Source organism: Scleropages formosus, chromosome 1 (assembly GCF_900964775.1).
Source record: "Scleropages formosus chromosome 1, fSclFor1.1, whole genome shotgun sequence".
Classification (NCBI taxonomy): Eukaryota; Metazoa; Chordata; class Actinopteri; order Osteoglossiformes; family Osteoglossidae; genus Scleropages; species Scleropages formosus.
In genome coordinates, this window is record NC_041806.1 from 14,001,199 (window position 1) to 14,018,145 (window position 16,947).

At 45.7% G+C, this 16,947-nt stretch overlaps 1 protein-coding gene across 3 annotated transcripts in view; it reads left to right on the forward strand.

Annotated features, from left to right (window-relative positions):
- Positions 1 to 362: 362 nt before the first annotated feature.
- LOC108937804 (neural-cadherin-like) overlaps positions 363 to 16,947 on the forward strand; it is a 139,645-nt gene continuing 123,060 nt past the window's right edge. For all 3 annotated transcript variants that reach the window (XM_029257678.1, XM_018757962.2, XM_029257684.1), the window contains exon 1: positions 363 to 1,588. In XM_029257678.1, the coding sequence (XP_029113511.1) occupies positions 532 to 1,588 (1,057 nt within the window). In that variant the 5' untranslated portion in view covers positions 363 to 531. The remainder of the gene's footprint in view (positions 1,589 to 16,947) is intronic.

Genomic DNA, 16,947 nt, shown 5'->3' on the forward strand with positions numbered 1-16,947 from the left:
CCGCACCCCCTGATGATTTCAGAATATTCACTGAGAATATACAACATTAAATATCTGTCTCTTATTTCTTCTTCTGATTGTTGTGATTTTGTCATTTTTTTCCCATTTTGTCTACCCTCTGTGCTCTGCATTTACTCGGTGAGAAGGTGGCCAGCGTCAATCCAGTTCCTGGACATCGGACTCCTCAGCACTGAGCCTGGGAGGGGGCTTTCCCGGAGGATCCCGGTTACAGCCCCGCCCACCGCACCACGCCCCTCGTCTCCAAGTCCCACCCACATAGTGAACGCCACGCCTTCGGTGGCCGGCGCTCTCCAGCACTAAGCTGCGCTGAAAAGCAGCTGCACTCAATCAGGCGGTGCGAGGCTGCGGACGCGCATACGCGCAGAGAGCAGGCGCGCACCCACCAGCTCCATAGCCCCCAATCTCCCGTCTTGATTTCACATCCACGTTTTTCTCAGCCTCTCTTCTCTGTGATGATCTTGTGGCGCCCCTTGAACACCTGATCCCCGCGACCACGGGACCTCCAGAACCATGATCTGGACCCTTCTCGTGTGTGGTCTCCTGACTCCTGCCCTGACCAACAACAGGACCATGCAGGACGCGCTGCCGCTGTTCCACGGGCACGTGCTGGAGAACTCGTCGCCGGGCTCGAGGGTGAACGGCCTGGGCATCCCAGTGAGGCGCGTGGACGCCCGCGGAGCGTGTCCGACGGTGGATGCGCGCCTCAAAGTTCTGGGAGAAGGGAGCGAGAAGTTCCACATGCTGGTGCACCACGGACAGGGACGCGTGCTTCTGAGGACCCGCGCACCCCTGGACCGCGAGGAGCGCGCGGTCTACCGGCTCGCTGTCACGATCTGCTGCCCGAGCTGCACCCCGGCGGGCACCATGGAGGTGCACGTGCTGGACGCAAACGACCACGCACCTTCGTTCCGCGACCGTCGAGTGGAGGTGCGCGTGGACGACGCGGCGGCGCTGCGCTCGGCCGTGTACAGGGCGCGCGCACGGGACGCGGACAGTGGAAGGAACGGTGAGCTCGTGTACTTCTCCGTGCCTAAAAACGGCTCTTTCTACGTGGTGCCCAAGACCGGGGACGTGTTGCTCGTGGATTCCATTCTGGGGCGGAGCGCCCCGCTCATAGTGCGCGTGTTTGCCAGGGACCGCGGGCGCCCGCGACGCACCAGTGAGAGCATGGAGGTGCGCGTGAAGCCGAGGCAATGGACGGCGAGCGGACTGAACAATGGAGTGGACATAGGAGTGGACAAGGTACCGGAGAGGAGACTGGAACGGGAACAGGACAGCAGCCCGGTGAGTGAAGTGGACAGGACCCCCCCTCGCAGGTCGCGGTCCTTGCTGGACTCAAACAGCCCGGTGGTCATCAGTGTCTCCGAGGACGCGAGCATCGGCTCGGTGGTAATGAACCTGAACCCGGTTCGCTTCTCCTCGGCCACCTTCGAACTGTTGAGCCCGGGTTCGGACAGCGCTCCGGTCACCGTGACCCGCGACAGCGGGGAGATCGTCATCGTCCGGGGCCTGGATAGGGAGACGGAGCCCGTGGTGGACATCGCGGTGAAGGTGCAGGACAGACGAGGTAGGCTCGGCTCGAGGCTCCGTGGGATGTCGACAGAGTGTCTGCGCGCTGGAATAGTGATGTTCTGGCAGAATGTGCAGCATTACCCTTCATCTTGAACTGCTGTTTAACATACGTTATTAATATAATTATTTTTATTAGTAGTAGTAGTAGTAGTATTACTTACTATTGTTATTATTATTATTACTATTATTATTCCTCGTTCTGCTAATGGAAGCATCATAATCTTTGTCTCTGAGTCTTGACTGAGACCCCTCCCTGGGGACCTGTCCGGTTTCTTGGGTTTAAAACGGTTCGAACTGGCCGTGCTCGCTCCGTTCAATTCCAGCATTAAAAGTTGAACTATAAAATCACACCAGTGGAGGAACAAAGGAAAGAAAGTTTCAGTTAAAAACGCGCTGATTACAACTTAAGTAACCCAGCGTTATGAAAGTGTATTTGTGATATCTGTCCCGTTTGTTTGCGTGTTATGTCAGAGTGTGTTAATACGCACACGGTCAAGGGTGGTAAAACTTACCTAATTATGGAAGTAAATTAACACCTACGGCATATGGCATAAAAATGCAGCATAAACACACTGTCTGAAACCGCTTGTCCCGACAAGCCGGAGCCTAACCCGGCAACACAGGGCGCAAAGCTGGAGGGAGAGGGGACACACCCAGGTGAGATGCCAGTCCGTCGCAAGGCACCCCCAGCGGGACTCGAACCCCAGACCCACCAGAGAGCAGGATCCGGCCAAGACCGCTGCGCCGCCCCACCCTCTGAAAGACACCATAATGTCAACAAAATAATATGTAACAGAATAATGATGTATACAAACTATCAAACACAGTAAATATCACAAACATCATGAAGTCGAAAAGTGTGGAGAGCAGTGGTGCCGGGAACCTGCTGGGGGTCCGTCGGACCAGGAGAGAAGGCGAGCGCAGGGGTGTCCAGGGGGAACTGGGAAGGAGAAGAGATCAGCGGAGACCAGCTAACGTCACTGCGCTTTCCCACACATTTCGCAGTGAACTCTGATTACTATAAGTATAAACACAATTTACACAGCTGGATGTATTTTTCTTTTTGGTGTTTTTTTATTTTTAAATAAAACACATTTCAGTTAAAGCTTCTGCCCACACCAGGAAAAGAGCACAATGTGTTATGTTCTTATGCTGAACATACTACTACTGCTTATTTGGCTTAGTGTTTTTCTGGCTTCGGTTGTGTTCTCTTGAATTATTGTTATTGTGCTAATTGTTTTTTTTTTTAATTCCTTACTCAGTGTTAACTGTAGACATTTCTTCCGTTTTGTTAAGTTTTTGCTTCTATCATTTTTTTTGCGCCGTGTGGTTTCTTTTCTTGCCCTGAAATTTGATTGTCATTGTTAAATTACAGTATTATAATATAAGCCTAATATTTAAAACATAATACACGTCAAATTCGGGTCGTGCATGTTATTCGAATAAATGTCGAATTATTAAAAAGACTATTAGCGGCTTTTCAACGGGTGGATTCATGTGGATTTAAAGTTTGAAGAGCAACGACACCGAAAACGTCAGACAGATTTTAGGAAGACATTTATAACAAATATGGATATTAAAATAGGAGATAGTGTGCCAGTAGGTGGGGTGATCGCAGGAGTCATGCGATCGTGACCTCCAGCACATTTTATTGTCGAGACTGCTTTTCCCTGCGCGATGGGACTGACCCTCTGTGCGTTTCCTCTTCTGTGTCTCTTGAGGGTTACTGTTGTACCGCAGACTGATCAGTGAATAACTGACACCCTCCAGGTGACAGAACGGGACAGCCGTGTCTTTTGTTCAAGCGGCGCGAGTGTGACTGGTCTTTCTACACGCTCCCGGCGCTTGTCTGCGCGTTCTCGGCGCTCTCTAATCCCCCTCCAGCGCTCATCCTCCTCGACCTTTCCTCATCCCCCGGGATTAGCCGTGTAATCCGCCCGCCTTCACTTTCTCATTTCGGGGATTTGAGAAGACTGAAGAAAACCCCCGCAGTTTCTTCTAGGAATAATAATAATAATAATAATAATAATAATAATAATAATAATAAAATAATAATAATAATAATAATAATAATAATAATAATAATACATTCTTTATATCTATCTCTTTTTAATCACTGAAATGGCCAGTATTTGCGTTTGCTTGGTTAAGGTTTTCAATTAATCCCCAACCCCCGTTTTCTGACTCTGGTTTCCGTAGTGCTCCTTTTGCTGAGACAATTTACTTCTTTCCTTTCCTTTATTTATAAATGAAAATGAAGAAAAAAGATTAAATCCTCTGCACTGTTTAATGTTTTTATGCATTTGGACATATTGGACCAATTATCAATTTGTGTGTGATCCCTGTGGAGAGACTGAACCTTCTGAGGCCACACAGGAGGTTACCTGTTACAACAGAAGACCCTTCACATTGCTATGTGTAGTATAAATACAGTAACCACCTTCAGGGTTTGTCTCTGGTGCACTTTCCACTCTGTACCCTTGTACCTCCAAATTGTCTCTCACCCTGGTTGCCTTTCTGCTGGGGTGACATACTGCACACTGACAAATAGCCCTTGATTTTCACCCAGGTGAGGGGCCAGGAAGGTTCCTGCCATCTTTCCTAATTACTCAGTGAGTTTGAACTCCTTCTTTCCTGGTGAAGCTGCTGCTCGTTTGAGGTTCATTTGCTGTTTGTTTGTGGTGTTGCTGCACAACAGTCAGGCGTTTGTACTCTGGGGGGGTGCTGTGAGGCTCAGACATGGGAATGTCAATGAACTGCCCTCAGAATCAGTGCCTCAGATGTGGTCCTGCTTGATGGGAGGCATCCCCACTGCGCTGCACTCATCAACACCAGACTGGTCTTTCCGAGCGCTCCTCACTGTGCACCATCTGAGTCCATCTCACTGCCTGTGTCCATCTCATGACCTGAGTCCTATGTCCATCTCACTGCCTGCGTTCATTCCACTGCTTGAATCTAACTTCTGTCTCACCACCCGTGTCCATCTCACCACCTCTGCTCTTTTCCATTCATTACATCTGCTTGTAGTTTTTCCCACAATTTGCTGCTGTCACGAATAGAACTGAACACACCCTGAGGGCTGCAATCAAACAGATGGTTAAAAACTAACCAGAGACACGTTGTTGTGTTTGACTCACTGCTGGTTTTGAAATAAGTTGGTTCTTTGTACCCCTGTCCAGTATGTGGAGAAGATGTGGTGTTGCTTCTCATTCATGTTTATTTTGCTTTTTGCATTGTTGCAGGAGGGTTCGGGTGGAACACACCCACACGGTCTGTCATGTTACTGTACTTCTCAGGCGTGGATCTGGTGAGGTGTGACTCTGCTCGTCTTTGTGAGGAGATACCTGCCGCTACAGTAAATCACAGAAGCTCCCCCCCACACAGTGCACACGTGCTTTTCCAGTGATGTGCTACGGTGACTCTGAAGTGGATGGAGGGATGGCAGAGATGTGACGGAGGGCATTGCACGTAGGCGTCAATTGTCCACCACTCCTGCCCTACACTCACAGCGACAGCCCCCGGCGGAAAAGAATAAGTGCAGAGAAGAGGGCAACTCTAGGCCATCTCCACTTCCCTTGTGTGTCCAGTAATGCGGCTCAGCCGCCCCGGTGGCTCTCATGGTGCTGCAACACGTTTTCAAGGCGCTCTGGCGGAAGGGCTTAATCCATCTGGAGAGAGCTGTGGAATTAATAGAGCATATGAGAGGGCAAGAGGGTGTGGTATGTGTGCGTCCCTCTGTGTGAGCCAGAGTCACACACATACGCATGTTATGTCATAAATATACAACTAATATAAACATACAAACAGTTATCCACCTATATACAAAAATGTATTAAATCTCTCTTATTCTCTCTCTCATACACATATAGTATGCATGCATGCTAAGATAAAAACAATCACACTCTAACTATTCAACACAGCACTTCTGCAAGCCTGGAAACACTTTGTCTTTGAAAATTGAATTGGGATGAGCAGGCAAGCCTACAAAAAGGAAAGTTAAAAAATGGAAATAAGTGGTTGGGAGAGAGCAGCTTCTCTAAATCTTTTTTCAGTGAGACTGGGAAGAGGGGCAATCAAGCCGCTGGGGGAGTACTCTATAGCAGGGAAGCAGGACAGGCTCCTCTGGGCCTCAGGGAACAACAGACCGTTATGCCATGATAGAGTATGACCAGGTTCAGGGAGTGACCAGCTGGGGAATGGTGGTGAGGGAAGTTACAGTTCTTTTCTCCCCATTTCAACAAGGTCCAGATGTAACATAAGCTGCCCCCCAAAGGTATAAAGCCACAAGAATCTGAAGAAGCCTTTTGACTCAAACAGGCAGAATCCAACACCTTTATACAATTCTTTAAGAGCTGATTGGTTGTCCCCTTGTGAACAAACTGCTTCCAGGTGTAGCTGTCAGACTCAATGACTAGACTGGAAGCTGCCATGGCCATTGTGGAACGGCGCACACACATTACACACGCCTTTTTACGGCCACACCTGTGACACAGACGCAGGCCTCACACACCTTGATCAATACTATTGACTGAGCGATCAACCGTGTTTAGTTGGGTCAGCGTTGGTGTTTACCATGGCTTTGCAGATCAATGGCCTGAACCGATTGGAAAAACAAATATTAATTCATAATGATGGAGAAGATGGATGTGCCCTATATGGCTCCCACCCCCTGGCAAGGGAGTAGATGTCCCCAATTCAATACACTCCTCAGGGGGCATTTGTGTGTCTCTGTGCTCTCACAGGGCAGCTGGGGGTACGTGTGTGCTTTCTCCCTCCTCTGCTGTGTCTAACACCCATCTCCAGTCCCGCCGTCCTTCATCCCTTCTCTTTTTGCTCCTCTTTCAAATTCAAATGTCGATGGAAATCGAAAGGTGCGGTGCTCTTCATCACTGAGGTTCACAGGAACGTACATCTTCAGAGTCGGAATCTAAGTCTAAGTCTCATTGTAAGGGTAGCAGTTTGATGTGGAAACTGCTCAGTGCCAGTTTTATCCCTTCTAGCCAGAAGCTTTGTGTGTCATTGTCATTTGCTGTGTGCCTGGCAGGGGCACCGTGACTGGAAGGAAGAGGTCTGCAAGGCTTCTGCCTGAAACATCCACAATTGTCAAGGAATTCCAAATGTTTCTCCACTCACTGCAAAGCAAAGCCCTGCTGACCACACCGAGAGCAGGGCTGGTGCCATCGCCAATGATGAAATGCGTTCAAAAGCACTTTGAAGATTAAAGAACAAGCTGAAGAACAACCAGAGCATTTGTTTTAGATTTGCACGCACTGAGCTTAATTCATTTTATTTCACCAGTGCAATGTTTGATGCTACCCCCATTTACACAGCTGGATCTGGGAAGCACTTTAACCACCCCTCACAGCTGCCATTTTACCATTTTCTGTTCATTGGAGTTGGCAATTTTTTATAAACACTCAAGTGATGAATATTCAAAGAAGCAAACATTATGCCATTTATTTTTAATTACTGTTTAAGTTATCTATTTATTCAATTCAATTCAATTTCTTTTTATAGAGCGCTCTTCTCATGCAGTGACACAGAGCGCTTTAACACAGGCATAAGGCAAGAAGAACAGATACAAACAAAGAAGACAGTTTACTAATGGCTACCATAATAAAGTACTTTTATAGAGCTATAAGTATGCGTACTGGCCACTGGGAAAAGGAACAAAACTCCCAACTGAAGGTTGAGGGAGAAAAAAACCTCTGGGGGTCCATGGGCCAGTGGTTGCCCACCCCTCCTGGGCATTCTAGAAAGTAACAATTGTAAGCCAGTGTAACAAGTAATAATGATATTGTTGCTCAATGGCATCTTGGATCCCCAGCTCAGCATGGAACATCTCGTTCGTCATGGCAGTTGGACATCATCCTCTGTCAGCATGGGATTCGTCTGTCACCACTGGCTGGCCTCCTCAGGTCTTATGTATTTAAAAAAAAAAATCTGAAGCAGGGCAAATATGATCTGTATTTACCCTCCAAGCTGATAGATGGCAGTAAAGAGCATCCAAATAGGAATGTGACACCCCATTAAATTGACTAATTTCCACAGTGTTTACAGCTACTGTCTGCTATTCTTGAATGTCGGTGATAGCTCACAGTCAGTAAAAATATAAAAATTGTCTTACACAGTATTTATTTCTGCTAGCTTTCACCTGAGGTTTTTGCAGAACTTAATCAGTGAATAAACTGAGGGTCTTTATTATTAACCTTCTACTGATTGTGACTTAGTGGCAAAAAGAAATGGTATGAATTCTACAATAGTTACCTGAGTTAACAAAAGGTCATATTATAGACTAAAAGTCTGAGTTGTGTTGATAAGTTGAGGAACCGGTGTATAACTCAACAAGAGTAATGAGAGACTAATCTGTTTTTTGCTTGCCTGTTTCATAGAACATACAGGCTGCGTGAATAGAACATGCATGAAACATGTCAACACTCCACCTGTCATCCTTCACTGTGAAGGCTCCTACTGAGTTGCTGGGGGGACTCACTCTCTGTAACCCCACATTATCTGTCTGCTCAGAATGATGTGGTGGCAGTTTTGGTGGGATCACCTAACAACATCATCGCAGCATCACAGAAACTGTGGTCCTCAACCCAGATTCCCTTGATCTCACAGCAGATGATGCCAATTCTGCAGATACTCTTCAAGAAGCTCAGTATCTCCTGGGTCTTGGAGACAATGTGTGTCTGTCAGAGCTGACAGGTGTCCCTTGCTGCACTGTCTGACAAAAGTCAAGGATTTGGCACTCTGAAGTATGCAGAAACCCATGAACGATGCTCTTAAATCACATTAAAAGTTTTTATGAACTTGTCCTCATTATTTGACATGTTCTTGGATCTGTTAAGCAGCCCTCACACTCATTTACTCTTGTGTGTTTTGTGCTCCAAGGTGTGTGAGCTCTATTTTCGTTTCTGTATCAGCGTATGAATAATGCCTGTCCCTTGCTCACCGAAGACCTCGTGAACCACGGTGCTTCTTGGACCCGAGAGCTGCGTTCTTCCACTGGGAGCTCTGCCACAGGGCTCCACTGTCTCCTGTAGCTGGCTGTCAGAGCAGGACATGGAACCATGCTAAGCAATTATGGAGGTTTAGCTGTAGATTTGTGACACACACAGACACACACAAACATTTAAGCACATGCACCTTTCACTTGGAGTTGGGCAGTTGATGAGCAGATTTGAAACTAATGAGACTGAATGAGTGGGTTATGAAAGGGAGATGGTGAGTCTGGAGCTACTGCAGTAGCTTCCTCTGGTTAATCTCATGCTTTTATCCTGTATCCTTGTGAACCTTGGGCACCATTAATTTGAGGATTGATGATCCAACTTCAAGGTGTGGTTTCCAGGTTGAGGCAGAGCTGGGGCCGTTAAAGATACTAGAAGATAGGACACAAACAGAGATGGTGTCTGACTCTGGTCCAGGAGACCGTGTCTGACCTACAGTGTTGAGACTGGGATCATTGAGGCTTCCAGGCCTGGTTCACTTTTCCATCCCATCAGCCTATCATCTTCTAGTAGGTCCAGAGAAAGAATAAGGATGCCTTCCTCTGCGGAACATCTGCTTGATGTGGGCCTCTGGACAAAGTGGTAAAAATCTTAAAGGTCTTGCATTTTTTTTCATTTAGCTGATGCATTACTTAAAACCTATGTTGTTAAGGTATTTAACCTGAGTTACCCACTAGCAGGGTAATCTTTACTGTATCAATTCAGGGTAAGTACCTTGATCAAGGGTACTACAGTTGGAAATGTGAGTGAAATCTGGGTCTTCTGACCTCAAAGGTAGCAAGCTTGAACCCTTCAGGCTGCTTAAGTCTTAGGTTGTGGTTCCTAGGTTCTTAGGTCTTAATATATGACTGAGAAGAATGATTTTTATGCATAACTCTGCTGTCTTCAACTGAAGATATAGATGATAGTCATGCTGTGTGATACAATGGAGCTGGAAATGATGGGATTGCCTGGAGTGCTTTGTGGTGGATGATGGGATTGCAAAGGAACTAGAATGTTGATCTTTCCGCTGTGTTCCCCGGGACATGGTCATCATGCTGCACTGTCACTGTGGTCCCGCACGCCCTCTCTCCCATTGGCTGCCATTGCCTTGCCAGACTCCTTGATGTCTCAGGCTCTTACTGCCTAGAGCTGGTTTCCAGGTTACTGTCTCTTGCCCTTCTGCAGCAAAACAGATATAACCGATATAACACAAGCTGGATACAGTGCGCTTCCAGTGTTTAATGAAATCTGTGCAGAGCTTGGCAGGCATCCCACCCACCTTGTTTAACCATCAATCCATCTGCTTAATTGACAAAAACAGTTAATTTCGTTGACATAAATCACCCCCCAACTCTTCCCTGCTTGACTGTCCAACATGAGCCAATAAATACAACAGCTATTAAAGGTATTCACCCTTCCTTGACTGTTTAACATTTTTATTGTTTTGGAAATTTTAATCATATTAGATTTGATTAGGCTTTTTGACACTGGTCAATGGGAAAATATTGTTTAATGCTGAAGAGAGAACACTACAGAATAGTTTTGAAAATTACTGTTATAAATCACAAAACAGCTAAGGGCTTAAGTTTTCACCCCCTTTATTAAAACACACCAGCTGTGAGCAGTTAAGGTGATTTGTGTGATTTTAGGATAAGTACATCTGTGATGAAGAACATGAATGGTAAAGCTAGTGCCTCACAGCTCCCGAGCTGCTTGATGGGTATGAGTTTGAGCCCATTTCAGGGTGTGTGGCAGTTGTATGTTTCTCCCCATATTTGCACGCTACAGACATACAAAGAAGAAGAGACAGGAAAAAACCCTGTTCCTCCACCTTGCCTAGAAAACAGGTGAGTGTTTTCTAAGAGTCTGATTCAGTTGGTTGGCACTTCTATACACACCTGTGATGAGCCAATGTGTGTTTCTATGCAGTCAGAGTGTTAGATGCATGTCTGTTGCACCGACTGAGTTCTCTGACATGGATTGAGCCCCGTTTGCCTGCTGCTGTGGTCCAGGTTCTCCCATCACCTAGTGCTGGTAGCTACAACTACAAAATCATTGTTGCAGACCATGAGCACAGCTCACCTTAGCTGCTTCATGCCTACTTAATGCAACTAGCAGCAAAATGATATCAAGCGCTCCCAAAGCAAAGCCTGAAGTACAGGATTTTGGAGAAACTTATCTGCCTACATGCAGAGGGGCAAACGGCAGCAATCTCAGGCGATCTGCACATTGGTTTGATAGATGTTGCCATGGGCTTCAGTCTTGGGTCTCGCTTGACTTGTAAGCAAAATGCTGCCCCTAACAAAGATCAGAATTATCTCCATCAGGGACATCTAAAGTGGAATTTTATTAATTCAACACTCCCTATTCTCTGTGGTGGAAATATGAGTCAGTGCCGACTTTGACATAGAATTTCTGTATTTCACGACACACAGGCAAGGCTTATTTTATGCCACTGTGTGTAAAAATGCATGTTTTCTGTGAAGTTTTGTTGAAATGCCTTTTTTAGGTTTGGCTGTGCTGAAATGCCACACTGCTCAGATTTAAAGTTATTAACAGCGGTTCTCCACAATGCATGTGTGCCGTGGTTTTCATGTTTCCATTAGTGTTCTGTTCAAAACACGACTAGAAATAATGTAAATGATTCAACTGATCATCTCTCCCAACAGCTGTCTGAAATGAAAGTGCAGCTATTTAAATTGGCTTTTCGAGTAACACGTTCATTAACCTTCCATGGCTGAGATCTGCTTTCCACAATATGCTCCCTCTTAAGTTCCTCTAAATTAACTTTCTTAAATTAAAAAAGAATTTCAGCTTGCCTAATGTAATATGGTCCAGAACGCTCCTTCATTGCATTAATTCTGCATAATTTAATGTATAGCTGGTGAAGGCCTTGTGCTGTATCAGAGTGTGGGAAAAACTATATCAAGGAGACGAGGTCACAGATAGACAAGGGAACATCCAGTCCATGTCTGAGGTGTATGTGTCTCTGTGGGTTTTGGATGGAGCGGTTTGTTTGTGAGTGAGAACAGTGTGCTTGTAGTGTGTATGCCAGGAAAGCACTTGTTTGGGTCTGAGTGTTTTTGTTTGGATACAAGTGTTTGTTTAAATGGAGCTGTGTGTTTTTGATCATCTCCTGTTTCTCCTGCCCCATCTGGTCATGGTATGTCATGTTTCCCAGGGAAGATGCTTCAAAGTCAAGAGTCAAAGTGGCTTTACTGTCATTTCAACCATATACAGCTGGTACAGTATACAGTGAAACAAAATAATGTTCCTCCATGGTGCTATATAGAAACAACTCAGAGCTACCTAAACAATAAATATAAACAACAAATACATATTTATTTATACATAAACATAATGATACACACAGTTAGAAACTGCTTGTCTTGAGCAGGGTCGCGGTGAACCGGAGCCTAACCCAGCAACGCAGGGCACAGGGCTTGGGGGGACACACCCAGGACGGGAATCCAGTTCGCCACAAGGTACCCTAAGCAGCACTCGAACCACAGAGAGCAGGACCCGGCCAAACCTGCTGCGCCTCCATGTCCCGTTCATAATAATACATATCAACAATAAATAAATGCTGTAAATATAAACATACTAGTTAGGTTTTAGCAGCAATTTAAGAAAAAAGAATGCAAAAAATTTCCAAGGGAGTGGAATGGTATTCAGGTGTGTGTGTGTGTGTGTGTGTGTGTGTGTGGGTTGGTATCGGTCCAGTCCCTGGGTATTGAGGAGCCTGATGGCTTGGGGGGAAAAAACTGTTATACAGTCCGGCTGTGAGGGCCTGAGTGCTTTGGTACCTTTTACCAGACAGCAGGAGGGTGAAGAGTTTGTGTGAGGGGTGCGTGGGGTCATTCGCAATTCTGGTGGCTTTGCGGATGCAGCGTAAGGTGTAAATTTCTGGTGTAAGTGTTTTTGATGGAGGGACTCATCTTCTCAGCTGTCCTCACTATCTACTGCAGGGTCTTGCAATCCAAAACGGTGCAATTTCCAAATGGGGGGGGGATGGGCTTTTCTCACAGAAAGTAGAGATGCTGCTGGGCTTTCTTGTCTATGGAGCTGGTGTTGAAGGACCAGGTGAGGTTCTCTGCCAGCTGAAGACCAATGAATTTTGTGCTCTTCACAATCTTCATGGAGGAGCCGTTGATGTTAGCGGAGAATAATTGCTCTGTGTTCTCCTTAAGTCAACAACCCAAGACTTCCCCAACAGACCAGCTAGGCTCTGCCTGCAACCAGCGGCATCTTGCTTTGCTCAAACAAACTGATATTTTCTAATTTAAATCAAAGTCATACCAATGGTTTTCTGTTTAGCCATCCTGCCCAGTTGGACACCTAATTTGGGGTTGCCAGCCAGCACCATTTCCAACTGATGAGTGATTGCAATGCTGGTAGGCCAACGTGCTGCAGCAGGAGGCAGCTGTGATGTCAATGTGCTAAAGTTTCAGGATGTCTGCATGACCCGGCACTCATCTCCAGCAGGACTGCACAGCTGCTTATTTTGTGGTGTTTAATGTCCTGGAGTTGCCATCTTGTTCCCACGTGCACCTTGGTGCCCTCTTTGCTTTTTTTTTTCCCTCCAAAACGGCTGCTGTTTCTGTGACGCTGTCCTTGTGAGTGTATGTCCTGCCACACTCTCCCCCTGTCTCCTATAGCCATTTATTTGACTCTTTGGCACATCTAGAGCAGAATTGAACAAGTTGGCACAATCTCTGCATCTTGGGGTGTGAAGAAGCGGAGTGAGGATCGCACTCCTATAGATGGTGCCACCCATTGGGTGCCCTCTGCCGCAGATTGTTTCCACACCGATTCAGCTGGCCATGAGCTGTGAAAATTTTAAAGAATATATTCTTTCAGACATAGTTTAAGGACACTTAATCCCAAGGCTTTCAACATCAAACAAGAGAAAAAATTATGCTGAAAGTTTATTTTTTTTTTTTTAAAGGAGAAAACAATGAGATTTACAATCTTTCAAAGCACATCCTTGGGCCTGAGGGTCACGAGGACTGCCCATCCCTGTAATGACATCTTGCAGCCCTATGCTTCATTAGGGGGTGAAAGATGTTGCCAGAGCATGAATCTAGGCTGGACATTGTTCCCACCTGTCTATCTGTGGTCAGGGCGTGACAGTGTGTAGGAACCTCTGGAGGCCAGTGGGTGGTGGTTGCAGTGTGAACCCCCACCCTGATGAAGTAGAAAATGGAACTTACAGGCAGCTTTCAGCTTTACAGCAACTTAAGAACCTCTACAAAAATGTATAGGGCAGCAATTGGAGCCGTTGCATTACAATTTAAGGGCCTGAGTTTGAATCCATCCTCCAGCTGCAGGACTAACAGTGAAAGTGCACCAGTCCCTCTCATAACTGAGTTAATTATTTTCATGAAACCATCCTGTTCGGTGAATTCTGGTTGCAAACAAGTACATTTGTTTGAATTTATCCATTTAGCAGGTACATTGCTCCAAGACGGCATACATGTCGGATAGACACCCCCAAAGACATATGGTTTGGATATACATAGGGCAGAATTACCATTATTTAATATGGGAAATAAATGAATAAATATGAACAAATTAATATTTGTCTTTTCCTAAAGTAATAAGTAGCTTGTCCTGTTTTTTCTTTATTTATCCTTCTCTGACTTTGTAGCCTTTCCTGTTGCCTTTTGCTCTTTATCCTCAATCTTTTTGAAATAATTTTAATATTTTAGCTTAGGGATGTTTGTAATAAATAGAAATAAAATTCAGAAAATATTTGTCTGTTTTGACCCTGAAAAGCACACAGAAAACCGTGTTACAGGCACTGCGTTGCCTTACTAACAAATGTTTGATGTTAACTGAGCTTCATTTGATCGCAAGATTAAGACGGTAAGATTAAAAACTTTCTTCATCAGAAGAAAAGTAAGCCTTTATTTATGCTTGTGGTTATTGTTTCCAGGGTGATGTAGAAGTTAACACACCAGATTTAGCAAGAGAACAGCAAGATTGATACCTCTGAGGGACAAAAGTCTTTTGAGTTTTTAGACACTGGGTGTGTATCTGTGTCTGATACAGTGCCATTGTACAGAATAAAATACTTGTTGCAGAAGTTAAATGACCACATAATGGGGGGAAGGTGATGTGCTGAATAGTATGCCTATTGTATGAAAAAGGGGTATGTATGGTACTGTAGAAAAGTTTTAAGCACTTTGTTGAGGGGAAAAAAGCTGTAAAGTGAGAACGCTTCCAGAAATAATGCTCTTAATAAACTTCCTACAAAGCTTAGTAACCATCCATTGTCAACAACCCCTTGTCCTGAGTGGGGTTGTGGTGGGCTTGGCCGGGAACCACTCTCTGGCGGGTCTGGGGATCAAGTCCTGCTTGGGATACCTTGCGATGGATTGGCGTCCCATCCTGGGTGTGTCCCCTCCCCCTCCAGCCTTGCACCCTGTGTTGCTGGCTTAGACTCCGGTCTGGTGCGAGCCTGCTCAGGCCATACTGTCAGACTGTGTGTGTGTGTGTGTGTGTGTGTGTGTGTGTGTGTGTGTGTGTGTGTGTGTGTGTGTGTGTACTTTCTTTAACGACATACAAAACCCTTACTCTAACACTGTAACCTTTTGCAAAAGGAAACTTGGAAATTTAAAATATGCTCTTTCCAATTGACACTAATGCAGAAGACATTAAATCTGAAACAAACGTCTAAAACAAAATATTTTTGTGAAACATGTACCTAATACTTTTGCACGGTACTGTATTTTCCTTAGCAATATTTTCTTGTGTGGAACCCTATTGTATAAGGGATACATACCCTTCTCCTGCCACCTGTAAAAAGGTGAATCAGTGTAAATGTCTTAGTGTCCAAACATTACACTTTAAATCACTTTAGATAAGATATTATGTAATTCCAAACAAGCAGGAAGATGCAGTCATATCCTAGAGAAGCCTCTCTAACAAATTCATTGTTTCTGCCATGATACTGTGGACTTTGTTCATGAACACACTTTCACTAGGAAATCAAGCAACCCCCCCCTTCCAATTAATCTATTATTCTGCTTTGCATCTCTGGGGTTTTCAGAAGACTGGGGGGTCAGTTCAGGTTACAAAATAACACAAAAGGGTCGTCTGCCAGGGCAGGAATAGAACGGCCTGGTATTTCCCTCAAGGTGATGCGGAGGTTGACTGAAAGCCCAAAGTCCCAGGAGTGCTGAGGAAAGGTGAATGTAGCTATTGTAATATTCATTATAGTCTTCATTGTGGACGTCTCCAGGTGCTCTGTAATTTGTCTGTGTGCGCACGAAATACCAAGTGTTACATGCTTGGCATACCTAATGTGTCTAAAGCTCTGTCCTTAAAAAGAGGCCTCATCGATGGCAACGGGACTTTGGTCCCACGTGTTTTCATAACCCCTCCACTAAAAAGTGGTGTCCTTGTAATGCTGTGAGTGAGATTAACCTTCCGAGAGGTTGTGTGTGTGTGTGTGCGTGTTTTGGGTGCAAGTTCCTTACAGTGAAACTATAACAGTGTCAAGTTGTATTGCAGTGAGCTGTGAAGAATGGGGGAGTTGGTGAAATTTTGGTAATGGATTCCAAAATCCATAATGGGAGGTGACTTCTCTCTACAGGGTGTGGAGAAGGAAACGCGCACAAACATACATTCATAATGGATGAAAAGACATGGCTCCCTTACCCCAGTTCCCGGGCTGCCTGGGTTGGACCCAGACCGGACATAAGCTGAGCAGAGTTGGGTGCCAGGCCCAGACCAGTGTGCTTCGTGCATGGTCCAGGGATGAAGGGTGAGCACGGGCTGAGGGAGTGTTGCCCAGCCAGTTGCATTATTAATGCTCATTACAACCAATCCCTCTGACCCAGGACACGATGCAGGCAGGAGAGAGACAGAAGCTTTGGCAGATCGGCGACCAGCCAGCGGACCTGTCGAGCATCTCTAATCATTCAGCTGGCATGGGGGTGCTTGTCGGGCATCTTTTGTGCAGACAGCAAGGTTGGGTGTGGGTGGTCAGCTTTTCTTGCTGTAAGTACGCTGCGTGTGTTTGGCAAAAACTTGAACTACCTGTTTTGGACAGAGGACACTGCTCCCTTGACACGATCACCATTTGGTCCTCCAGACAGGGTCCATGAAGGTAGTGGGGATGGAAACTGGAGGTGTCCTGTTCTGTTACACCACTCATTAGCACCCCTTGGCAAATAAGCTGTTGAAGGTTGTACTCCCGGTGGGGGAATTTGGTTCAGCTATGTTTGCCAGAGCACATTGAACAGATTATCACCGTCTGTCCCCTCAGCCCCCAGTGGACACTGCATTTCATGTGTGGCTGCCCTTGAGCATGTGTACCTCTGCTGCTCCTCTGACTATAGGTAACTCGCTGTGT